At 43.7% G+C, this 27,972-nt stretch overlaps 1 protein-coding gene across 1 annotated transcript in view; it reads right to left on the bottom strand.

Annotated features, from left to right (window-relative positions):
• The window catches only part of MARCHF6 (membrane associated ring-CH-type finger 6), a 1,360,950-nt gene extending 1,333,683 nt beyond the window's left edge, over window positions 1–27,267 (bottom strand). The window contains exon 1 of the mRNA XM_078687648.1: window positions 27,013–27,267. Coding sequence (XP_078543774.1) covers window positions 27,013–27,133 — 121 coding nt within the window. The 5' untranslated portion in view covers window positions 27,134–27,267. The remainder of the gene's footprint in view (window positions 1–27,012) is intronic.
• Window positions 27,268–27,972: the final 705 nt, after the last annotated feature.

Genomic DNA, 27,972 nt, shown 5'->3' with positions numbered 1-27,972 from the left:
ATGGTAATTCTGATATGTAAATACGCTTAGTAGGAAGGAATGATTCCATGCAATTGTACCAAGAGAGATGACCCTGCTGGTAATCTGATAGGATGATGGGTGTTGTGTTTGTAATGAAAATCAATAAAATATATAAAAAAGAAATAAAAAAAAAGTACCTCTTACCAGTTACTGTCGCAATAGACAGGTCTAGGGGTTCAGGATAACTTAGAGATCCCCGTCCATTCTTGTCCCTCGCAGGGCCTTTCAGAAAAAGGCTCCGTCTCCAATCTTGGTCCGGCTACCACTGAATTCAGCTCTGTATCGGAGTGATGACGAAACATGATGGGGTCAGTGGCGCGGAGTAAGGCGCCAATGGAACGGACCCCGAAACGGTTGCAAAGTCATAGTATAGGTTGATCAAGACCCACTAACAGATCCTGAGGGCCCGACTGGCGCGGAGGGCGAACCTGCAGCAGAACTTCAGTTGGTGTCCATTCCAAACCCATGGGGCCCCAAAGCGCTCCAGTGGGGTCTGGCCACCCAAAAATGAGGTGCATGGCCTCACAGAACTCACATAGTTGTGTGGGGGGGGGGTTGCTCCGGCTCAGGGAAACTCAAGGAAGTGGACGCAGACTGAGGCTCCAAAGGTACAACGTCAAAGTAGACCTAGATTATGGTGTCGTCCGAAGTTTTGAACTGGCATAGAGAAGTCGAAGATCACTTCGACTTCTTATGTGACTTGCCTTAAGAAGTCCTGGATTGGTGGTCTCCCTCCTTACAATCCTGGACGTGAACCAGCCCACTATAGTCCCTTTATATTTGCCACTGCTGCCAAATCTTTTTCCACTTCTTGGGGCAGCCCCTTCTCTCACAGACCTGTCTTTCCGTGAACACATACACCAAGCCATGTCTTTTTTTACCAGGAGGTTCCATCTCCCCAGATATTGGGCACCATAAGCTTGGGAGAGAGGTTTACCTGGGTTCCGGTAACATGCCTCAGGCACGCCCATACTGCCTCACAGTATCCCATTAGCATCAGGCAACCGCATTGTGCCAATGGATGCTGTCAACCAGGAGCATCTCCACACACAGAGATCCAACTCCATTTTACCCCATCCTAAACCCCATTCAAAACCTAGATTTTGTATAGTAGGGTCAATGTAGAACACGCAACTAGAACTGGGAAAAAACGGACCGGATTGTTATCTCTCAGGAAGCACAGAGTGCCTACTCTCACTCCCCCTTATAAAGGTTACCCAGGCTCCTTTCCTAGTCCCTCTTCAGCTTCTCCAGAACATTCAGGGAGTTATTGAGCAGCTTTCTGCAAGCCAGAGAAATGGCTTTCTTGGTATGGGTTCCAACAGCAGGTGGTCTTACAGCAGGGACGCCTCCGCAACCCCCACTCCCACTGCTATATCAGTTGGCATAGCACAGCGTAGCTAGCAGTACGTAAAGACCTCCATCTCAACCGTCTGGTACTCATCTGAAAGGACACCCCACGGGATCAACCTCCCATCTCGCCACAAGTCTTCCAATTTGCTGATTCCTATCCTATCCCACCTCCCAGATCACTGCGTTTTCTCAACTTTTGCCAGTGCTGTGCTGTCACACAGTGGGGTATGATTTGTTAATGCCTTCTCCCATCCCAGGTATCTTGTGGATCCTTCAAAGCTCTAATCACGGACTTTGTATGTGCAGGCATGGCTGCCCTTCTCTTGGGTCCATGCAGAGCTACTAAGTAGTCCCTTTCTTGCATAACCACTCTATCTGCTTTCAGGGATGACACATTGTGTGGTGCAAAGCCCCAGTAGTGGATGACCATTTACTGCATTGCACAGTAATATTTCAAAATGTCCAGTAGTGTGATTCCAGTCTTCGACATCCCCTGTGAGTTTGGGCAATGCAACCCAGGCACCCCTCCATCCCACAGCAACAATCGGATGTCTGTGTCAAGCCTTCTAAAGATGTCGGACGAGATTCTGTAAGGGGTGTTTTGGAATGTGTATGTCACAGACTTTGGGCAGGGCAATCATTTTGAACATTGCGGCTCGGTCTAGTATAGATAGACACAGGTAGGGACCTCCAGTTCCTAACCCCATTCCTAAAGTTGTCTGAAACGGGGTACAGATTTTTTTATAGGAAGAGCTCCTCGTTATCTGTTACATGGATCCTTAAGTATTTAAACCCCTCCAGAACTGTTGGTATGTTTTCTCTGTAGCTAACCTTCCAGGGCCAACTTGTAAATGGATAGAATAGGGATTTTTCCCAGTTGATTGTATATCCCACGTATGTGCGAACAATTAAGAAAATCTGTAGGAGCCTGGGGAGTGGGTCATTAGGGCATGCCACATACAATAGGATATCATCTTATAGCGAGATTCTGTGCTCCAAGTCTCCTTCCTACCCAGTCCCCAAACCAGCAAGTCTTCTCGGATTCAGCAGGCTAGGGTTTCCAGCAAAAAAGCAAACCGCACTGGTGACAGCAGACATCCCTGCCTCGTTCCGCTCTCCAACCGGAAGGGGTCCGATAAAGTACCATCTATCTCTACCCTAAATATTGAGAGAAAGGAATGATGTAGAGCAAGTGCAAGGACTGAGACAAACATGTTGAATAACAAAATACACAGAAGAAAGACTTAGACATCATGTTGAATTTAACAGGCTAGATGGGAAGAAACACCAAAACAGAGGACAAAACTTCATCAATTTGGATGGGTACAGGATACATGAGCAGGACAAACACACAGGACAAAACAAAAGGGGTGGGACTACACAAGACAGAACATGGATGGGCAGGGGAATACAAGAGAATGGAACTCTAGTTGGCAGGAGTTCAAGACAGTGACAAACACATTCAGAACTAACCAGCCATGCACTGGAACGGTTTTTAAAATACTGTACCCACTCACCTTGTGCCTATAGAGTGCTACTGAAGTGGGCTTGCAGGTGGTAGGTATGGACAATACGGTGGTCCACGCTGACTAGGATGGCACCAAGTGCAATTCGAATACTGGTCAGAGACCGGAGTCCAAAACATTGTGCGTTGTGTAAGGACATTAAAATGGGTCATGGCTGTGTAAAAGCCTGGCATTGCTGGTAATATATATTCAGGTCTGGCTTGACAGCACAGCTTGTCAGTACACCTTATGTGAAATACAGAGAGGGATCGTGGATCTACATAGTTGTTGATTTGTCAAAGGGTGTGTGATTCTACAAAAGAGTGCTTACCCTCTAGCCAGCAGTGATCATTTGATGGATGGGGCTTTAAGGTCAAGCAAATGTCAACAAGATGCTACTAAACAACTTCTCCTAGGTAATAAAGGTGTTTGGTCTTCTGTGGTCCTCATTCTCACTCATATTGCTGGACTGAACTGACCATTTTGCCATCCACATCTCCCTGCTCAACATCCTACCAACAGGGCACACTCAACAAAAAAGAGAGGACCAAACTTTTATATCTTTCAAAGACTTCTCTAACGACACCCTAATGCTCAAAATTATTTTTCATCCGACACCAAGACCGTTTTAATCAACTTCAACAATCTTTTGGAAAGATGGTTGAATGCTTACTCCCAAATTACAACACGCAAGTGCGAGCCAGTAATTGTGAGTAGTTAGTGAGGTAAGAAGGACATTATTGTAGGTCAGGTGAAACTTGCCATTACTGGAGGCATTTTTTCATATGCAATTATACTTGTCCCACTTCCTAGGAGTAACTCCTCTTTTGCATTCCATCTCCCATTTGCTAATTATAGGTGAGGACAGTATAATAATGTCTTCTCGGTCAGCTCTATAGATCAGTGCAATAGATTTCCCATTTCATTACCAAGTGATTGTGACATATCTTTCGAGAATTCTTTTGACATTTGGGCAACATTTTTTTATTTTCATTAAGAAAAAGTCAGATCTAAGTGTGCTAAACTCTGTATATCAAGGTTTGTTAAATGGTTACACAAAGCATTTTTTATAAATGTATTTGTAAACCAATATACAGTAAAATATTAATCTTTGAAAATCCCATTAGCATTTATTTGCAGGATTGTTACTCCCATAGGTTAACCATCGACACGTGCGCACTCTGGCTGCTTGAGAGGTAAGGCAGTGCGGAAGGAAATTAAATGAATTAGGACCAAAATGCAGGCAACGCCAGATCCATTCAGACTAACACAAAGTGTATTCTACTGTCATACACAAACTTCATGAGAGATGCTGAGATTTCTGCACCAATTTGTAGAGAAAAAGACTAACCTTCTGCATATGGTCTGGATTTTGCATGATTAATACAGTGTGGACTTGCATGATTGTTAGACAATTTAGAGACAGGAAGAAAGCGGAATGAGGAGGCGGGAGTAACATGACCTGCTCTGAACTGGCTTAATCCTTCCTGTAGAACAGGAAGTTCATGGTTAAGGTGTCATCACACAACTCTAAAATTGTGTTGTACTGCAGGTATCTGTCCTGTCACCATTCCTGTTTAATATACTCATACAAGGTCTGTCACAAATTGTTATAGGATTCAGCTTTACAATTATTATACTAAACTCAAACTGATAGTAAACAACTTAACAAAATTTACATTGGAGTAATGCATATTAAGTTTACACCTTTTGTTCATTGTTAGACAAAATGTGAAGTGTAATGCATTTGCTATAACGTTTAGGACTTGCATTTGACAAATGGTCCAAAGATGCGAGTAAATGGGCAGAATCAGACTATGGATGTATGGTGTAAAAGGCATCAGACCTCCTTTGACGGGAGGTCCAACCAGGGTACCTTAGGGCAATAAGCCAACTAGGACCCCTTCACATCCTCAATCACGTTAACAACTGTCAGAAGGGCCTTAATTTCAGGCAGGAACAACTACATAATTGAGCGAGTTCAGTAGCCCCACATTCTCTCCAGAAGTGTGCTCCTTTTGTGTGGCCCATAGCTTTGTATTTAGTGGGAGTGCAGTACCAGTGATATAGTATTTTTATGAGTGTTTCACTACCTTCAAAATGTATGCCTATCGTTCCACCCCCCTAATTCCATACTGAACACCACCTGAAAGACATTCAAGCCAGCCACATCTTTTCTATATAACAAAGGTATTCGCTACAGGTGAGGGTCATGCTTTCTATATCATCTTATAATGGGAGGGACAGATCCATACATCTAAATCCTTGAAAGAAACCTGCTTGATGATTGCCAAGTCCACCCGAAAGCGATGAGAATAATGTCAGCGAGCCAGGGCTCCCCCATCTAGGAAGCCCTGAATAGAGTATGGTCTTACAGAATGCTACAAGACAATCCCCTAAGAGTGAGGAAATACTACGAGGACAAGGATGTGGTTCACCCTCTCCAAAATTTCAACAGGTGTCCTGCCAGGAGAACAATTGGCCTACAAGATGATGGAACCACCAAGATGACTCCCTCTATCATTTAGTCATACCGTAAACTGGGAAGGAATTAAAGAGAGACATGTGGAGGGCACATATTGTATGACTGATGTATTTCGTAGACACAGTTGCCTTTGAAGAGGGAAACTAGTGGTCAAGTGTGATGAGACAGATATTTGAAATCTTGCATTTCAACTGTAGTGTATTTGGCTTCTAGATCCGACAGCCTTTATAACGCTCTCTTTATCCTAAAAGTTGTTTAGGCAGGATAATATGTCAGGGGTCTCTGCCACCTGCTACTTCAGCAGTTGCCATGCGAGACCTGTTTATGCAAGGAGGGCCGTCGCCTGGCTTTTCGTAGTTAGCTTCCAACAGTTCTTGGACGTAGGCCATGACATCTCTTGCTTCCAATCCTTTTTATGTATGCCTTGTTACATTGGCATGACCTGCTCTCCACATCTACTGGTTTTCACTGGGGGACAGTCATTTAGTCACTTATTTGTAGCAAACGGGCTCTATGGTGTTCAACGTCCATTCTTTTCTCATCTGGGTATATTCAAGTACGTCTAGTTGGCCACCAAATTCTGCATCTCCTTCAGTGCTTCCTCTAAGCATGATCTCAGGACCAACCCTTAACCCAGTAACTTCTCCTTCAAAGTCTTGGGAAAAATGCATCATGAACGATTTAGTGACCGTTTCATCCTAATCTCTGCCCAGAGTCTAGGGCCTGGCAGGATCTGTTTCATGCTGTCTGATTTGTAGATGAGGATGGTCTGCTTTTTTGCTGGAAGTCTGCTATAATAATATTAATAAAAATGTAACTTATAAAGCGCATGGCTACCTCAAGACAAAGTGTTCCAGTGCTAGAATCGAGGCTCCCATGTGCTGCGTAACAGATCAATTCTGTCTAAACAGCCAGGTTTTCAAACTCTTTCTAAAAAGGAGTTCGGAAGGGGCCTGTCGAACAGACAAAAAGGCAGCGAGTCCAAAGTTTTGATGCTAAATAACTAAATGCAGCTGCCACCACGGTGCACTCTTCTTACTCTCAGAATACACACCCTACTTATCAAGAGGATATAAACTTACTCCGAGGAGTATAGGGTTGGGTGAACCAAGGGCCACTTTTTGTCAAAGATTTATAACAGTAGCACAATGCCTTAAAACAAGATCCTCCTCTTCACCGGGAGCCAACATAATTTGGCAAGCGAGGATCCAGGGAGACACGCTTCGGAAGATTAAGTAGGAGACAATCTCCGCGTTCTGCACTCATTGAAGATACAACATACAAGAATGTGACACCCCTAGATAGAACACCTTGCAGTAGTCCAGCCTCAAAATAATTAAGGCATGGACCACAGTTTTCCTCACAGTTTCTGGGACCACATCAAGGATCTATTTCACGCATCCAAAGCATTTCCCAGCCAATGCTGTAATTTGGATGCCAAAAGACAGTTTCTGATCAAATCATATCTAGGCTTTTAACCTATGGGTCGAGGGCTTGAGGCCAGTCAACCAAATATTGGATTCTTTTGCCCAAGATAAAAACCAGTGTCTTCCCTGCGTTCAGCTGGGTGGCATCAGCATAGGTGATTACTGTAAATCCATGATGTTCAATGATCTTAGCTAGGGAGAGCATGTATAAATTGAGTACTGTTGGGCTCAGGGAGAACTCCTTGCTGCAGATTGAACACTCAAATGGTGTGGCTTTTGACAAGCCTAGAACATGCGGCCCTGAAGAATGGAAGCCACCACCGTAAAGCTATGTATCCTGAAACCGCATCTCCACAGGCTCTCAATAAACAGATAGTGCGGAACGATGAGTCTAACATCAAGAGAGCGGCAGCGTCACCTGCATCCAAGATTTGAGAAATGGATTCCGAAGCAAACAGCCTGGCTGGCTGACTCTGTGCTTTAGGATGGGTGAAACACCAACTGTGTCCTAACAAGAAAATCATTAGTCACGGTGAACTGGGAGAGTTGTCAGTCTACATATTTCTCAGTAACTTTAGCCAACAATGGCAGTAAAGAAACAGGTGAGCAGTTTTCTGGATTAGTAGGATCCAGTAATGGCTTTTAAGCAAGGGAACTACATTGCATGCTTCCACTTTTTCGGAACCTAGCCCCCACTAGGGGGTTATTCAGTAGCTCAGGCAGCACATCTTCCACTCCTCATTCCAGAATAGAGGGTGATACAGAATCAAGCGGATAGCCTGATTTGACAAGCATCAGGAAAGCAGACAGCTCCTCCAGTTCAATCAGTTTAAAATGCTGCAGCTCCAAGCTACATTCTGTGGGTTCAAAGCATGAATTCAGACAAGCAGATTCTCTAACCTCCACTGGGAAAGAATGACAAATCCTTGCCACTTTGTCCAAAAAGCACTGAGCGAGGGTATTACAACCCTCCTTTGAAGGTAGAGTGAATGCGGACACTCGGGACAAAGATGTAAAAGACTTTACAATGGCAAACACTTTCAGAGGAATTCTGTGCCGAATGAATTTTATTAGAGTAACAATCCAGCCGAACATGCTTGATATGTCCCTGATACAGTTTAAGCGCAACCAATAGCTTATTTTTCTGTGAAGATCATATACTCTCCGCCAAAGGCATTCAAGCCGCTTACAATTCTTTTTCATCCCCAGGAGTTCTTCATTGAACTACTCAGCTGATGCTTTCTGCCTCTGAAAGACCATTGGGTCAGATGGGCAATTGGATCTAAAGCACCAACTACCCAATTTTCCAGAACGAGATTATCTCCTTCAACACAGCCGGCCAAGCTAGGTCTGCTATTCTTTAGAGCTTGAGTGAAGCTGGAAGTGGTCAATTTCACCCACTGGTGTGCTTGAACTGTCTGGGACAGGGATGAAACCCAGTTGGTTTTGAATAAGAGACCATGAGCAGAATTGCCAGATGGTCAGACCATACAAGTGGAAATGGGAGGCCGGGCACTAGCTGGGCTACACTGGAAAAGACGGGATCTAAAATATTCCCCAGAATGTGCATAGGAACAGAGACAAACTGGCAGAAGCAAGAATGAAAACCACTCTTAAAAACTATTGCTCCCTCGGGGGCGTGGCTTGCGAGCCAGCAATGAGAGACGCATGAAGCTTAAGTTTCGCGCCAACCCGGGATACTCTTGGCAAATTACAGCCTGATCCGCGAGGAATGCTCAGGCGTGGACAGCCCTGAACTGCGGTGGAACTTGGTGTGCCCACTGAGCTGCATTGTGAGCCTGGGGGTACCCGATGCCTGGAGAGTGGGAGAGCCGACGCCACAGCAGGCTCAGAGCCAAGATGGAGACTCCTCTACACGGAGGGCAGACCCTGGATCTCGTACTGTGACCCCCATCGCCGGAGTCAGCAGGCGACTAAAGACTGTGCCCCACACCAATATCTGCTGGCCTGAAGAACCGGGCTTAGGGTCGTAGGCCCAGGGGAGCGGCGCTGGGCATCTGCGGTGCTCGAAGCTCCCTGGGATGAGGAGCTCCTTCAGCTATGCAGCAGTAACTCGGGCCTCCGGCGAGGCCTGGAATGGCATTGATTGGGTGGATTGGGCTGTTCGAGGTGCCTGCGCTGAGTCGCAGCAGATCCCAGGCCTCTTGCTCAAACAACAGCCCTGATGTATAGGGGCAGTGAATGAAGCCTCTTATCCCTTGCTGGGCTGAGTGGAGGGTCGGGATCACAGGTGCACGTTGTTGACAACCAGCCTGAGGGCAACAGTTCAACATCTTCCCCTCTGTGGGGTGCCGGGACAGAGATGGCCTTAGCCTCCCCTCCCCCACCCTTGGGGCGGTATGCTTCCCAGGGGACACTAGACTAAAGAATATTGGTTTCGGGGAAATTCATGTGACGATCTGAGAGTCTAGAGATCCCCTTGGAAGCATTTCAGCTGCCGCAACTATCTACTCCCCACAATGCACGTTGGTCGTAATCAAGACCCAGGTCGCTTAGTCGGCTGGTGGGAGCATAGACGGGTAAACTCAGGGCAAGAATGACCAGTCGGGTGGCAGACCACGATGGGGAGCCGTCCACCCAGCAAACTGGGCTCCAATCAGAGGTGGACGCGATCCAACAGCAGCTGGCCAGAATCCTGAAGGCAATAGCGGACCCAAAGTCCGCACTACATCAAGATATCAGCACAGTCTGTTGGCCTGGGACTGCTGCAGGTGTAGCACATGAAAGTAGCAGAAAGAGTGGGAGCAACGGAGACCTCTATTGCAGAGCTACAACCAGCGCAACAAATACTGAGCAAAACTGTGGATGAGCTTTCAGTCAGAGTACAGGCACTGGACCGTAGGGCAGAGGACGCAGAAGAACGTAACTGCCAGAATACTATAAGTGTAGTTGGGCTACCTGAGGTAAAAGAGTGCCTTAACAGGCTGTCATTCTTGGAATCATGGCTTCACGGGGATGTGGCCCCGGGCCTCTCTACCTTGTACACCCTGGAAAGCCCCCCAGAGTCCCTGCCCGGCCGCCTGTACCTATCCAACCGCACCGCCCGTGGTGGCACGACTCCTACACTTCCGTTATAGGGACAGCATGATACAAAAGGAACGCTCAGGTGGTCCCTTTATGATTGATAACAGCGGGGTGTCTATCTTCTTGGGTTACACCCCAGAGGTGCAGCTAAGAAGGGCCTCCTTCCTGGAAGTGAAGAAGGCCTTACTCGAGGAGGGCCTGCAATATTCCATTATGTTCCCAGCCAAGCTACATGTGAGTTAGATGGGAAGTCTACGTGGGTCAGACGAGTCAGTCCATTGGATGTGGGCACTTTTTCTTGAAACTGAAAGTTTATTTACTTTATTTCATATGTTGAACAAATCATTCACACACTTGATCGATGATTTGTAATTCCATTAAATGTATTCATTTATTTTTCACTCTTCAATAGAATTTCCTTCGTTCATAATTGCAACTTGATTACATCAAAAGGCAGTTTTTCGACAAACCCAATGCATTTCGGGTCACTTGTCGACCCTTCATCAAGGGGTCTAAGAATAAATACAGGTGGTGGCGGTTATCACACAACCCAGAAGCCCCCAGCCTGACAAAGGCTAGCCCTCCGGGAGGGCGACTGAAGGATCAGGTTTCCAGTCTTCCCACGTAGACAGTGCCGGATTGACTGTTATAAACCCCCAGGACAGCGGACGATATTTGACTCTGTGACCCCGATTTATGAGGCAACATGCGCTTGAATATCTGAGCGCTTTGCAGTTGTAAGTATCAGCATTAGCTGAGCATCTTTTTCCCATGGGTTGGTGTGGGTGGCCATAGCTTCTAACTTGAGCCCGAAAGCAACCATCCCCTCTCAGAGGCCCACATCAGCAACTGGTTGTGCCCTTCTGTGGAACATGATGAACTATTCACAGTTTTGGTGGCTGGCCATTGCCAGGCTGCTCTCGGAAGAGGGAGTTCCCTGCTGTTGGGACTTTGTTTATGTTTGTTGTTGGGGCTTACCCCCTTGTAGGTGAGGCGGGACACATTTTATAAGCTTTGGGAGGGAGAGCTGAGAAGAGGGTACAGAGCTGGCACTCTTACCTATGGCACACACGTACCATGTATTTAAATTCATATCCTGGAACTTTAGGGGAATGGGCACGACGACCAAGCGACACAACATACACCGATTTTTACGGAAAACGGGGGTGCAAATTGATTTTCTGCAGGAGACACATCTTATTGGGGGCGAGATAGAAAAACTAAGCAGGCGCTAGTGAGGGCAAATATATCCGACATACTACTCGGCCTATGCCAGGGTCGCACTGATTTGGGTTCGGGCAGGTGTACCCTTCAAACCCATGCATACACTGACAGATAAGGAGGGCAGTTACGTGCTCCTGAAAGGTAGCTTACTAGGATGCGAAATCCTGTTGGGTAGTTATACGCCCCTAATCACAATCAGATGACCTATTTACATAGCCTCTCCCCAAACATGGCAACGATGGTAGCCGACAACATGCTTATTGGGGGGGGGGGGGCTATAACTGCTTAACAGATGTTTACCTAGATCGCTCGCACCCTCCCTTGCCGGGGGCTCAGGCGTACCGCTCAGCGGTGGGGTTCCGGGACTGGATCGCCCATTTGGGGACTGATGGACATATGGAGGATACAACATTTAGACAATAAAGACTATTTCTATTTCACCACTTTACACCAGTTACACACACGAATAGACATGTTCCTCTGTACACCAGAGCTTGGGTAAGTGATTACATACACAGAATATCTTGGACGCACTTTGTCGGACCATAGCCCCTTACTATTGTCTACGAAACCGGATGGAAGACGGCTACCGGTCCCACTGTGGCATCTCAACACGAATATGCTAGAAGACACCTGCTTTAGGGAAACCTTGGGATCATCTATATATAGTTTGACATTAATACACACACAGCGACAACAGCACTGACAGAATGGGAAGCCTTTACAGTTATGACAAGAGGGTCCTGTCTGGGTCAATCCGTGGGACAGCGCGAACTACACAAAGAGGTAAGCCAGTTAGAAGACCAACTACACAGCTTGGATAATACGCAGGGGCAGGATGTGACAAAAAGTAAACACCTGAAGGATACACAACAGCTGTACCACTTAGCTCTCGAGAAATTAAGATGCTATGATTATAAGGGCTATCGTGCAAGGGTGCAAACGGAGGCGGGTAAACCAGGCCAGGTATTAGCTTGGCTGGTCAAATCAGAAATCAGAGGTTCCCCGATCACTCATATTCGAACCGAAACGGGCCTCTCTGTTTATGACCCAGAGGCCATTAATGCCCTCTTTCGCGAGTATTTTGCGACACTGTACGACGCGCCTCCCCCTGTGTCGCAAGACGAGCAGGAAGGCTTTCTATCCCTGGCCCCGCTTAAACGTCTGGACCAACAGGACATGGCAAGCCTGGGTGGCTCACTGACCCTCACGAAATACAGATAGCTATTAAAACCATGTCCAAGGGGAAGACTCGGGGCCCAGGTGGGCTACCAGCAGAATTTTACCCTACGTATGCCCCTAGATTGGTCCCCAGTCTAGCACCGGTCTATGCAGAATCACTGCGACTAGGGCGTCTCCCCGACTCTGTTAGGGACGCACTGGTAATTCCCCTTCCTAAAGCAAATTAGAAGGCCCTTCAAGTCCAGGTATAATCGCCCTCTCTCCATTTCAATACAGATTTTAAAATCCTCAGTAAGCTCCTGGCCCAGAGTCTGCTTCGGCACATATCTAACCTGGTCCACTCAGACCAGAACAGCTTTATCCCGGTGAGAAGCACCTTTCATAATTTACGTCGCCTTTATCATATACTGTATCACCCCACCATGAGAATTCTCCCTAACGCAGCACTCCTGTCAATAGACCTAGAAAAAGCAATAGCCACGATTAGATGGGACTTTCTATTTGATATCATGTAACACATGGGTCTAGTGGAGGAGTGGGTAAGATGGGTTCAGGCACACTATAAGCGACCTAGTGCCAGGGTTAGGACGGGAAGAGAAGTCTCTCCACAATACCGTATGTACCCGACAGGGATGCCCCCTATCACCACTCCTGTTCGTTTTAGCAATAGAACTGCTGGCTGCATTGTTCCGCCAGGAAAGTGCTGGGATGGGGAAAACAGTTTGAGGACATAAACATATCATCATATCGCTATACGCAGATGATCTCCTGATATATCTGGAGGATGCCGGACGTGGTGCCACTTCGGCACTTGATATCTTGGTTAGATACGAGCGAGTTTCCGGACTACGTGTCAAAAAAAGGAAGACCTACCCATTTCAGCTGTTGCCAGATGCTCTCTGCCCAGCGAACCTGCTGATAAATCTTAACTGGGCTCCCCGAACCTTAAAATACCGGGGATCCAGATATTTCACTCCCTGGAGGATATGAGAGAAGGAAACTTCTGACGCGCACTGCGATCCCTTAAAACCTGTGTACCTTTTTGGTGCTCCTTGTGTCTCCCGATCATAGCGAGAATCTCCCTATCTAAAATGGACATGCTACCATTCCTACTGTACTTCTTTGCTAATCTACCATTAGTAGTACCCTCTGGCTGGTTTAGACAATTAGATACCCTACTTAGAGATCTCATCTGGGATAAGAGTCGCTGGAGAGTGTCTTTGCTAACACTACAGTGCCCATTGAGGAGGGGGAGGGGGTCTGGGAGTGCTGAACTTCATGCACTATTATTTGCCCGCCCAACTACAATGGCTAGCACAATGGATAGAGGGCGTAGATCCTGGGGGCACCGCTCTGACTGACACAGGGGGCCACACACCCTTGTTATTAGCGAAAATGCTAGATACGGCTGTGGTGATCCTGGACCAGTCACTGTGGCAAACCACAGCACTATAATGCTAGAGATGCAGTTTGGCCACACGGACAAAGAACCCCCACCCCTATATGCACCTGCTCTGCCATGGATAGGCCCACCGCATGGCATCCCTAGGAAGATATTCACCCCTGAACAACCATCTCACTGGACGGAAGCGGGGCTGGAGACCATAGGGGACTACTACCACCAATCAGTGCTGGTCCCAATGAGGGACTTGGTTGACAGCACCAGACTGCAACCAGGACAATTCCTTTTATATGAAGACCTGATGTGCACATTTCGTAAACTGTGGACAGGAAGAGCCCAAGACACATGGATTGTTAAAATCTATACTGACGCTGGGCGGAGCGTGACATCAAGTAAAATGATTCTATATTGCACTACAACAGCTGTCACACGCCCCACTTCAAAAGTTACGAGACAAATGGAAGCCCTCCCTGAACAGGGAACTGAGACGGGGAATGGAAAAAGGTACTGGAGTATCATCAAAATATCTCACGAGACACAAAATTCAAATATATATACACTTTAATTACACACACAGGATTTGTGGTTAGGAGCTGTACGATGATAAATAGATTCTGGCGTGAAGTATTAGACCAAACAGGGCCAACAGTAGGGCGCAGACTAGAACGCACAATGGAGACTTGCATATTGGGGTTATACCCTAGACCACCCAAACGTAAGGTAGGCTCCCCATTTGTAGATCTGGCTTTAATCCCAGCTAAAAAGAGAATAGCGTTAACTTGGAAATCAACAATAGGGCAAACTATAACAGACTGCAAAAGAGATGTGACACATTAGGCTAGAGAGGAGGAATTGGCCTTGGCTAGGGTGGACGCTCAAGGATTGAGACAACATGCCACGGCGGGCCCCTGGAGAGAGGTCCTAGATAACTAGGAACACACTGACTGACTTCACTCTACAGAAGCGGGCACCAACACCAGCTCACACTCAAATGACACGGGCTGCACCTCTCTGTGAGATAAGAGCAGGAACAATACGGAAATTGGTCCCTTGAGTTGCAAAGCCCCTCTGCCCCACAGTCCTCCTCCAACACACCTTTACTTGACGAGGCTGACTAATAGGCCCATGGCAGCTGACCTGTCGCTGAACCGGGCCTCCCCTCTCTTCTGTGCCCTTACTGAAATTGGCACCCATTGACCCACCACACTACACAGTTATAGTTATTTTATTTATTGTTACATTATTTTTATTCTGCCTTCACAGTAGCTTTACCCCTTTCTGCGGTATCCCCTATTTAAAAAACGCCGGGGGACAGTTAGTAATAAGCACAGAGTTGCCCACTAGTCGTAAAGAATAGACCTATACATTAAACATTTTGTATACCAAAGCTTAGACCGCCTCTCTGAACAGACAGCAACACTGGACTATAAACTAGATATATAACCTAGCAATCTGTATGTATTGGTGAGGAATATATAGATATATGACTTATGGACCAACAATTGGTACCAAGAAGTTTGGAGGAACGCAGGGAAAAGTTAATGACTAATTGCTAATGTCTAGCGTGCAAAATCTGTACTGTTAAAGAACCTGTTAAATACCCAAACGCAAATAAAAATATTACTATTTTTTTTTTTAAGAAGCTATTGCTCCCTCTATTGAAACAGCTAAGTATCCACAGCGGACCAGAGGTCAGCAGCCGAAAGGCGCAACAAACTTCCCCCCCACCCAAAATAGACCCCAAATAAACAAGCATTTGCAATGCAATAGGTCTCGCATTGGCGAGAGTTTGAGCTATTGGCATTGTAAATGCATTGCCTTTTAATTATGTGTTGGTTTTTAAAACAGATAAATAAAAGGCATTGCCATTTACAATGCCAATAGCTCAAACTCTCGCAAATGCGAGACCTATTGCATTGCAAATGCTTGTGTATACTACCTCTCTCTCTACCGCCCCCTTGGATGAACAGTAAACCTTTGCATCGCTCTACATTTCCATATCCCTACCTCTATAATTCCCAAGCTCTCAGCGAAACTATTTACATGTTTATGGGAGTAACAAGCTGGTTAGAAACTGAACTCCACGTTAAATGATGCAAGTAAAAAAAGATATAGATCCAAACTTAAAAAGAAATCGCTTTGTCAGACAGTTCAGTGCTTAATTTGTAAAAAAAAAAAAAAAAGTAAGGGCCATCATCAGGAGACTAGTACAGCTGGCACCACACATTGACCCTGCCTGCGCTATCAAGAATAGTATCAACATAACTACTAACCATCACACTCCTAGAAGTGTGACAATTCAGACTATTCCAGCCCCCCACAGCTATAAGAATGGCTTAGGCGGTAGGTAATAGTTATTTTCAGTTCATATTGAATTAATAAACAATTGTTGTTGTGGTGTTCTCTAAATCTCTAAATTAGATAGATAGTGCCACCATTTGGCAGACTGTCACAAGTGCCAGTGTTAACAATTGAGTGCCAATGCCGAGCACCGGAAACAACTGGCTCAAATTAAGCTATCAAGACTTGTTCAAGCTTTCTCTTGGTAATAGTTTCCTGGTGGACAACAGGTATCTTGAGCTTTCGGCTGTTTTTGCATATACCAGTTTCTGAAGATATAACATTTATTCAGCACTGTTTGACATCACTATGCTTAAATGAACCGATAGGGAGTACTACATTTAAGCACGGGTGCCCCAAAATATTTATTTCCCAGGAGCCCACAAACCCTTAAAAGGTCACTATAGTTAAGAATGGGACTTAAAAATGCATTTTGAAACATCAGTATTTTTGTTTCAATTGCAATTATTTCATAATAATATGCGCACCATCCCTGCGATTGTCACCAATTGCAGAAAGTTGCACACTGGGACCTGTATAATGGATGTTATGTAGGCAGATCAATCTGCAAGGTTCTTAAAACCTGGCTGTTTAACAATTAGCTCAGCACTACTTTTTTGTCCCTCCTGACGTCTGGTACTATCCTTTACCCTGGTCCACTCTCTGGAAGTCAGCGCCTAGACACCTGTGTGTAGTAGTTTGCTTTAGAAATCTCAATTTCATTTCATTTCAATCCCCTGTACTTTGGTATTTTGTGAACCAACCTATTTGTACATAGGTTCGGTCACAAAATGCTATTTTACGTTGGAATGTGATTGCAACCAATTTTTGTGAATGAAATAATAGTGAACGAGGCCCTAACTTCTTGCTGCTGCCCTGCTTTGAAGCCGAGGTTCCTTCACAGAAAAATTACTGTATTTTTTATAACTATTTCCGTTGGAAATGTAATTCTTGCTGAAAGATCAATAAAGTTTAGATCATATGCCACTGTTGCTGGCCAATTTCCACGTTTGTGCCAAATGCTGCACTGGTGCTGTTCTCTTCTGTAGTGAAATGTCACTAAAGGAACGCAGCTTCTGGTGGCTGAGTGAGATAGCGCATCTGTTGCAGGAAATAGGTCTTCGATTCCATGGTGTCATGACTGAATCATGGAGGATGGACTTATTCTTTCAACCTCCTGATGTTGATAAAATTATTATCATTGAGTTGCGTCACCATGGAGGTGTAATTATTGATGTGAAATACTTATTGTCACCACAGAGCCAATACTCTTCTACTCAAAATGCTTTGCTATTGATATTTGTGAAGATCATCCTAGGGCTAGTGTTAGTGGACATACAGCACACAACAATGATGGATTTCCACTCGATCATCAAGAGTTTAAAAAATGCTGCCTTGGTCATAAGCACTGTACATAGTGCTTTAACAGTGGTTTACACTTCTGATGGTAATAAGTCTAGGGGTGGCCAGAACTTGAGGAATTTGGCTGCATAATTATGCGGAGTTACATAAAAACTCAGTGAGATTCTGCAGAATTCGACCAACAGGTAGAAATAGGCATGATGTGCTGCTCGTGCTGTGATTTAGTGTTGTTCGTGCATTACACACTGGCATTAAAAAAATCTTGCCAGATGTCTTCCCAGCAACCAGAAATAGCACTAGGGGAGGCCAAATCTCACCAGCCAACTTGACATTCTGGAGCCACGTGCGCGAAATTGTTTTTGCAATGTAATGCGGAGTCATCAAAATTACACGGGCACAACGGAATATTCTGCCCACCCCTAAACAAGGCCCTAGAGTGCTGAATTCTATAGAGCTTTGTCATATAAAGAGGATGTAGAGAAATGGACACTCCTATTGAAACCAGGTAGACTTAAACTAGGGAATGTTATACATTGTATGAATCATGGTCATTAATAAACAGACTAGTATAGTAGCACTGTTGCCTAAACTTATGCTTCCAGATCAAGCTAGCGTAATGCAGGGAACATCTGCAACATATAAGAAAATACTTTGTGCTGCTCACTATATTTCACCAGATTAACCCCAGTCTGATCAATGCAATATTGGACACAGATAAAGTATAGGACATAGTTAATTGGCCCTTACTTTTTGAAGTTATTGGGAGGTTGGATTTGGGTGTCTAGTCTCCTAAACATTGGTTCAATGGTGAAAGTAAATACAAATACATTGTCATTCTCACCACAAAAACAAGAGGGATGCCTTTTTTGCCCCTTTTGATTAACTTGTAACAAAGATATAGACTCCCAAATATTACTTTTGCATGTTCCCTGTTATTTTTATGGTCAGTCATGCCTTTTTGATGGCCTATTATTTGCATAGCACCTCTATCCCCTCTATCTGCCATTTATTCCAATTAGCTCCAACCCCATTTATCAACTGTTATTCATTTTACGAGGTAATATTCATCCAGCTTGTTTTTCTATTCTACCATAGATATTATCCCCATATTTATATGTGTTTACCATAAGATTCTACATGATGTTGCAAACAAAATACATCCATATCATATACCCCATTCAGAGTTGTCAAAGAACAAATATCAAGCATAATGCCCAGTTATAAAGTCATGAATGCATGCTAGATAATAATGATCATAACCTAAAAACAGGGCACCATCAAAACTGACCTGACACAAACAACATCAAATCTTAGACACTTGTTGGTACTTTTCTAATATCACTTAAAACTTCAAAATTGCTTTTGATAGGAAAGTTACAACGGACAATTATGGAATCTAAGCATGTGAACTTCATTCCATATTTTAACAATGGTAAGATCATGCTCCAGTCTCCTGACAGTCTCCATATTGCACAACCATTTTTTGTAAACTGAAAGATAAACATCGCTAAACAACACAACAGCAACATTTCTACTTTAACCCATCTTTATTCGCTATGTCTATAACAGATCCTGTCAAATACAATGGCACGATAAACAAGTTAAGTGAAACGGCAATTCAGTAACCAGACCTTCTTGTGCACACACACAGCATGAACAACATATGTAAAAAAGTGATGCAAATGCTCCAAATTTAAATGAACAAATATCGCTGGAATGAAGGCAACAATAATGAGCAGACTCCAGATAAGTGATTTTAAATTCCACAGCAAGACAAGGATACCCTTTCCAATTTACCCTATGGAGTGATAATTAACAAGGGAGTCTGAAATCGGGATTATACTCCTTCTCATGATTACACTCCTTCTCACGACAGCCTATCATCAGATTTAGTCGATATTGAGGAGATTGCGTCCAGGGTTGCACCAATTAGGCTGCAAGCCATCTTACATTTCTGAGTAGCTGTGTCATTTTCAACTGCAGTCCATTTGAGTGTCTCTCGCCTCCTTCTATGCAAACTTGATGCAACAGGTGACCACTAGTTCATAGCTAATGCCTTGATAGACAACAGGGCCAGGCTGATTAATGTACAGTTAGATCTATCTATCGATGGGACATCAAGACCAGGAGGCACTCCTTTGGACTGCAAAGGATATTTGTGTAAGACAGGATCCACACCCACTTCTCAACCTTGGTCCAGAATGTCAACTTTAGAATATGCCCAGACCAAGTGGAAGAATGCAGTCCTTTTCTATTTCTAGACATCCCGATAGTATGCCCTAACATTGATGGTATAGCCTAGAGTCGCATACGTTAGTCTCATTTCAATAATCTGTAGTCAAGTGGACTTGCATTACTACAGAACCTATCCTGTTAACTGTATATCCCAACCACCCAAAATTTCTGATAAAAAAAATAATATGTATCCTGATATATTTTGGATTTGCAAGATCCGGAGATGAACTTCAAGGCACCAATGAACGAAGTGGTGGGCTGTGACAAGTTTTTTTGTTTTTTTTAACATCAACTGCTGCACGCCACAGATGCTCCCAATTACCAGGGATGTGGAGGAGACTGGGGAGACTTACCTCAAGCTTGCCATAATGCATAGAATTACCTCCAATAAAACTGTGCCAGCGTTCTGCCATGAATGCCCCACATCCCAAGAATAACTCCACTTTTTCAATGTGTGTTATGGGTCAGTATATTGTCATTGGTGTCTGTTATGCCAAGAAAAAACTACAATGTGACAGCGCTAGCATTTCACCCTGGATGCATTTGTAAGCCAATAATTATCTCCAGTATGTCAGAGCCAATCGCAGATTCACCAGCATAATACACAGTAGAACTCACTCACTATGATGACTTTCGGTCCCTCACAATAATTCTCACTTATTCACTCTTTCATTTGTACTCTCCTCTATTCGCTCAGTCTCACACACACTCACGGACCTATTCATTCGCACTCACGCACACACAAACATGCAGCAAAAAAAAACCCACACGCATATCATTTGAAAGAATTTCATTTTTAGACTTACCTCAGCTGTCTGCACTAGTCTTAATCCTGCTTCTGGTGCTCTAAACCCTTGGGGAATGCACACAGTTGAAGTAGAAATCTGAAAGCTCAAGTTCATGTTCCAGCTTTCAGACTCTTGCATTTTCACCCCACCCTTTCATAACTCTGCAACAAGTCGGCAATTTTAGTTATATCAATAGTGAATAATACTGCAGTACTCACTATTACAACAATAAAAAGGAGGTTAAAAAAACACAAGGAAAACAGAGCCCAGATGCCTTTGGCATTTTCATCAAACGAAAGACGGCCACGTCCAATCTGGAGCAGAAAGATAATACTAAGAATAATTTGCCGCTCACCAAGATTGGTACAGTGTTGTTAGTTAAACTGCTGCCTCTGTTTGTATAGGTTTCTCTTCCTGAATATGTCTCAACCTACTACCAAACGCATACTGGTAGGTTATTTACTTTGCCTTTCAGGCTGGTGTTGGGCAGTGCACAGGCGAGGGTTAAGGGGGAACGCTGGCCACTCCATAAGATCGTCAAGTTGGCTCTACCTGATCTTGAGCTAAATTCTTATATTGATAAGGCTTGTTATGTATTTTACTGGTTTTCTCAGAGTGCTCAACATGTGCACACGCCTATCTGCCTCAATCTTTTAAAGAACTGAATACCTGGATGAGGTCAAGAACAGCCTGAAATGCAATAGAAGTAGAAAATCAAGTAATTTTAAGTGGCAAATTGGTCCTGAAAAACTGGAGGTGGTAGATTCATACCTCTACTCAGGGAAACTAATAGCGAGTAATGCAAAAAATAAACTTAATTTCGAACACAGTACTTGTAAAACTATATCCCATGCTAATGGTCTGCGCATTTTTTATAGTGCAATGGGCAGAAGGCATTTTTTACATCTGCTGACGGTTTTTAAAGCAAAGATTCCTCCAACCCTGCTCTATGAAATTGAATTAATCCCTGTAAAATACTGGAGTTTTTTTTAGATAGGATCGAAGGCCAGATTTTACATAAATTGTGCAATTTTAAAACGTTAGTTCCATCAGCTGCTACAAGACTGGAATTCGGCCTGAAAAGCTCCTATATTCACGGTATATCCAGGGTTCTTTGTTGGGGATACCAGTTAAAAAATAGTGATTCTTACTCATTAAGAGGTTTTATGCGTCAAGAAATCTTTGGCGGTAATGGGGGGGAAATATTCCCTATATCATGATTTTTATTTGGCTCTAAACCTCTTTTGTGTAAAAGAGGAATTATTGATCCCCCCCCCCCGCCAATAGATTTCAATCTTCTTTAAAAACCTTAAGTGGTAAGATCAGCTTTAATAGAGATATTAATATCTGTCATACTAAAGAGATGAAAGATAATAGTTAGGACGAGCTCCCCGAGAATTTCCCAGAAATACTTATCTTGGAACCTAGAACACGGAATCTGACGCTGGCCCATCCTATGTCGCATGAATCTCTTACCTTTAAATGATGTAACAGCAAACTGGTCCATGAACTTGGAAAATGAAGAGAGAAAAAAATTGCCAGCTGAGAATTCAGAACCTGGATCATGGTTTTTTTGCTTGCCCAGCATTGGTTCTGAGTCGTCGTCACTGGCTTTGGGGTCTCCAACCGGTCGATCGTGAGCTACCGGTAGCTCGCCGAGACCCTGTAAGTAGCTTGTGCCGCTTGCATTTCAATTTAGTAGCCCTTTGGTGTTGTCTGGGTTAATTAGGCTTTTTTGCCTTCATTGCCCACATTCACCCAAAGCAGCTGCTCAGATTGTTTTTTTTTAGCTTAGCTGTGGCGAGGGGGGCCAAAAAGGATGACGTTCCTCTCCTACGTGCACCTCTTGTTTCTGCGCCCCCCTGCCTTTCCCACCTTAGCAAAGCGCTGTTCATTCTGCATGAGAAGTGCCAGTGTGGAGCAGCAGGCAGCAGACGTGGCCGGGTGAAGCAGTGGGTTTGCGGTGGAACAAGCAGTATAGAACTGCTGGGATCCGCGCCCTTTTCTGCCTAAGAGTACAGCCTGCCACCTTTATATTTCATTGTTGCAGCTGCGCAGCAGGTAAGCCGTGCCTGATCAGCTCCATACCCCTCTTTAATTCACATGGCCTCCCTAGTCGACAAACCAGCTCATTTAAATAAGGGCCCTCCGGTCACCTGCGCACTAATGAAGAGATGTCATAGTGAAACAAAGTGTGCAATTCTCCTGCGGCTCATAGTTCTCCGTACGTAGGGAAAAATATAATCAGGGAGCACACCCCAACATTCTTAATCCCTGGGCCAGAAATAGAAAATTACTCGTAGCCCTCATCTCCTGCTCTAGTCTAGCCCTTCGTGTACTTTCAAACCAAAGCGGCTTACGATATGCAGGTCATGTAATTAATATTCAATAATGAATAGCTGCAGTTTACACGATGGCTGATTTTGGAAATTCATTAATTCTAATCTAATTCTATTGAAATCCCCGAATGAGGAGTCTCCTCAAGGAAGGAACGTTACACCTTGAATCCGAATATTTTTATGGAAAGGGATCCGATAATGAAAGTAGTCAGTAGGCTATTTAATTTTAGGCTTTTTTTGGCTCAGTTGCCTGCACTCACCCAAAGGGGCGGTCAGGTTGGTTTAATTATCTGCTAGAAAACTCGATTCATATTTTGGGTAAGAGTCAGCGATTAAAATAAATGATTTGACATTTACAGGTTGTACATGTACAAATTACTCTCAGGCCTTCAGTTCCCCGCATATATTCCAACTTGTTTTATGTACTCGGGGTTCGGGGCAAGGGAAAACATTTGGGTTTTCCCTGTATTAAGCCCAAAAGCACATTCTACCCTTCCTGACTTGTCAAACTTGGAATGGGAAGAAAGAAAATCCCAATTATGAAGAAAAATAACGTGCAGTAACGTTTTTACAAGGAAAATGTAGACCTGTGTGTATTCTCGCTGGTCACACAATGAGGGCTAATGTCTGTAAAGCTATTTTAGGTGGAAATCAAGCGTGATTTAAGCCTTCGTGTGCCTATGTTGGATAAACGGGGACACAGCTCATGCAATTTACCACTCTTGTAGTCTTCGGTACATTTGTCTCATGCACACTGAGCTGACAAGATACCGCTGCTTCATACTGTGAGAAAAAGAGAGCAAAGAGAACAACTACACAGACAGATTCAATCAAAAACAGAGGTGAAGGGTCAAGCTCTGAAATAACGTCATGCAATATTTCTTTTAAGATGCTCTCTATCTTGTTGGATTTCCACACTGTATGTTTTACAGACCTTAGTTTCTCCTCGGACTGTGCAGTGCCTTAATGCTCAGAAGAGTTTTTTGCTACACAGTGCATTTTAATTTCTCACATTTGATAGCTAATAACACTGCCAAGAGCCAGCAAAGTATGTCTGTTTGTAATGCACACTTGTATATGGCCACCATTGTTGTATGTAAAACATTATGATTATTGACTATTAAACCATATGTACATGGTGGGAGTGATGCCATTTTATAGGACCACACTCAAGATTCCAGGGGGTGGGAATGGCGACATGTGAACCAGGCCCTGCCCTAAATGCTGGCCCGACAGATCAGTGCATTGGTGTTTTTTGCGGCTATTTGTGGGCCTATTTTATTGGCTGGTGGGCTGTGCCAATACTTGTCTGTGTTTTTTTTGCTATTTGTGGGCTGATTTTATTGGCTGATGCCTGGATTTTATTGTTAATTTCTCTGATATTACCACAAACATAGCTGCAAGTACATATATATTCTCCCATACCTTGCAAAACACCTCCTATACAACATGTATTTACTTTACAAGTTTAAAACTTAATTTGCAAATGTGGCTCCGAAGAAATTAGGCTTAAAATCACTTGAGCTGGACCCCTTGAAAAAATGCGCAAGTTGTTTGGGGTTTAGTAGCTCATGACGATTTTCACTGACCAGAAGCAGCTCTCGCTACACAAAAGGTTGGAGACCCCTGGTTTATACACAATGGTGTTAAAGATGTAGCTTCAGCCCGAGATTTTCTCTTTTGTCCGAAAAATGAAGTAGTCTGTGTAAAATTATTTCATATTTTAAGGAATTTATGTATATATTTTAACATTCTATATAAATATTATTTTAATCGGGCTGCTCCCCTCGTGTTTGTTGCCCTATTATGTTGTTCTAATATTTTCTCCTTCTCCAGATAGCATTTTGCACATGTTTACTTAATTGCTTCTTGTTCAACTGGATTATGTCTCACTTTTCGTCCATTTTCTTGTTGCTAACTTTGAAATTCTATTTTCTATTGAAGTTGGATTTCGGAGCGTATTTTGCACATGAATTTGATGTAACTCAGCGGTTTCTTGAAGCACGTTAGGATATATTTTTCTATCCCTATCTTCTTGCTGCTAATTTCAAGTTAACCTTCAGCTGAAGATGGATTTTTTTATTGTATTTTGCACATGAATTGGCTTCTACTTAAATGCATTTTTTGCACAATTTGGGAGATGTTTTGTTACTTCAATCATTATGCTGCTAACTCAAAGTTCTATTTGCAGAAGTTGCTATGTGTTGAAAAATCTGTATATGTTTTATGATATTGTAGGTAATAATTTGTATGTACTTTTATTGTGGACCTCATTAGAGTTCCAAATCTTTAAATAAATATTGTATTGAATTAACTGTGCCAACATTAAGTCAGGGGTTGAACTCCTCAGAAGAGAACACTATCTACCCATCATTGCTGCCACCATGAAATGATTCACTCATCGGTATGCAGTGAATCTTTGGCCATACTCCTCTTTTACATCGTTGGTTTGCACTTTGTTACCCTACAGTTTGTCACTGAAATGGAGAGCAAACCTTGCGGAAATAAAAGCGAGTAGGCTTTTAGGTTGATTACATAAATGAATAAAGTACATTTATAAATAAAGTCTAATAGAGAAAGAGGAAGTTTGAGCGAGGTGCCTGGCTCTGGTACAGCTGGGGGACCCGTTAGACCCTTGAACCCAAAACTAGCAGTTTTCATGTGGCTTCTGTCTTGTCATCGCCACCCTGACCTCCTGGACAAGAATTAAAGACAAAGCCTTAACATTTTATAAAAAACAGGAGAGGAAAAAAAAGAGATCTCTGTCTAGTGGCTGAATTGCACAACATAGAACCAGAAAACATGAGCTCTACCCCAGCTTCCCTGCTTGACCTATTTAATCCTAGGAAAATATTATATTTCATTGTGCTTTATTTTTCTTTATTCTCACATAGAGAGCACCTTAAAATAAGTGAGTTCAGGATGTGCTCTGTACAAAAGCCTCACGTTTGGCTTAAACTATATTGTTGCTCCATGTGTAATAAGAATTTAGGCCACGTATACTTTGCACAAGACAACTCATTTGTCTCACTAATGACAGTTGTCAGAGCGGTGGGAGAAACTATCACTTTTAATAAATACCTCTCAATGCAATGAAGCAATCTGATTTACTAAGGTGAAATGCTTCCACATGTTAATGACATAAAAAAAAAATTATTTTGAAGAGACATTATCATATTTTTACATGGTGTTTGTTGTGTGATTTACATGCCAAACTTATCTATGGCACGGCTCGTGCACGAGCTGTTGGAGCCAAGAAAGACTCACGGCTCACCTCTGTATTTTAAATTGTTGGCTCGTCCACATCCAAGTATAAACAGCATACCTGCAGTCTCTATAAGGTTCTGGTTTTACAGATCAATTTGGCTAAGATAATTCAAAAGCTTACCCTCACACAAACATAAACAGCGACTATTTTACAATCATAATCCTTTTCTGGCAATAGCACAACACTAGTGAAACAAAATAACAAAAACAGCTGTTACAGAACCATAATTTCCACCTTAAACCCAAAGCTGCTTCGTGGTAAAAATATATCTGGTGAACGATTAGCAAATTAATGTACTGCAGCACTGGCTCATGAGGTTGACAGTTTCATACCACTACAAATAAATAGAGTGCTCCCATTACCGAAATGAATATAACATTGTATCCACTTCGGGAATGGGAGTGTGTCCTCCTATAATCCAAACCTATAACAAGAAAATGATGCACAGATCTTATCAGCAAGAGCTCAGCTTCACTAAACTTCTCTTCTACTCACTTCAGGTTCAAGAGATGTATGTATGTGGTATTTGTAGAATACGAACCTAGCCAAAGGCAGCTGAATAAAACTGTAAGCTTCCGGTCGTTTATTAAAATCCAAAACACAATAACAACGCGTGCATTTGTAAGCGTTCTAATTGCATACACAGAGGTTGAAATGATCAGACTGTGAAAGGTAATGAACAAATCCATCACGTCTTTGAAGACTAATTAAGAGTATCGGGACAATGGGTAGTAGAGTTAAGCAGCCCTAACAGAGCAGACTGTTTAGACCGCGAAAATGTGTGCTGGCAGCTGCAAGAGTTGTGCGCACAGTCAAACTGGCAATCGGGAGTGAGTGGAACATCTGAAAACGGGCAGCATCACTGAGAGATCGGCGAAAAAGAAACTTAGACTGCGTTATCAGAGTGCGACTAAGGGATCAGAATGGGAAAGATAGGACGTAAACACAGACGTCAACAAGTGAAGGGTTACGACTCCTAAACACAGAGCATTGCTGGAGGAACCCCTGCAATGCTCCACTCGTTGAAGACACTCACCTTCCTCAGCGGACTCCATGGCTTTGATGTTGTAACCAAACTCCTGTGTGCTGGCTTTCAGAACCCAATGACCGAGTGCACTGCAGGGAAGAGGTGGATAGGGTATCCGCTGTCGACGCATTTACGTCACCGCAACGGCTAAGCCTCGTACACCAATCACAGCAGTCACCACAGCTTCTAGGCTTTCACTAGTGTCAGTGAGATTGCAGGGCCTGTTACAAAGAACCAATCACCATCCAAGGCAGAGGAGACCCTATAGGTTGATCGCGGAACAGGAAGAGGATGGTGAGTTTAAGTGCTTGGGGCGAGGCTTGAAACGCAAATATACAGGACGTCATCATTATGAGACTCGCTCATCTCTTTTTAAAGCCACAAGTCCAAAACCATTGATTCGGGACTCGGGGTGAGTATCGTGCATGTTTATCGCTGAAAAGAAAGATGTTTGATGGGGGAACCTCGCAAGTCAGTCTAAAGAATCAAAAAAATTGGATCTTCCATCGATTTAATCTAGGATAACGAGCGGTACTGTCAAGTTGCTTTAGTGTTTTTTTTAACAGAATCACTGTGCACTTTCAGAGCTGGACCCCCCTTAAAAACCCGCAAGTTGCTTGGGGTTTAGTAGCTCACGACGAGCTTATACACCGTTTTATTCGCTGACCAGTCCTAAAGGCCATGGAGCGATAAACTGGCGAACCTGTTCGCGCTATGCGTTTTTTTTTTTTGTGCACAGGGAGGTTAAGAGATTTGTCCAGAAACGCAGGCTTTTAAACGGAAGCTGGGATAAAAAAAAATCTTGCGACAGAGAATTTTCGATTCTATTAAGGATACGAGGTGAGGATTATGCTTCTCTTTGCTTTACTTCAAAAACACAGCAGCCAATTAAAACAACTTTAAACATAGCATACCCCCGGAAGTACAACCCCCTCCATGGTATGCACCAATCACCATCAGTCCAATTTT

Source organism: Lissotriton helveticus, chromosome 4_1, assembly GCF_964261635.1.
Source record: "Lissotriton helveticus chromosome 4_1, aLisHel1.1, whole genome shotgun sequence".
Lineage (NCBI taxonomy): Eukaryota > Metazoa > Chordata > Amphibia > Caudata > Salamandridae > Lissotriton > Lissotriton helveticus.
This window is presented reverse-complemented; position numbering and strand designations above follow the sequence as displayed.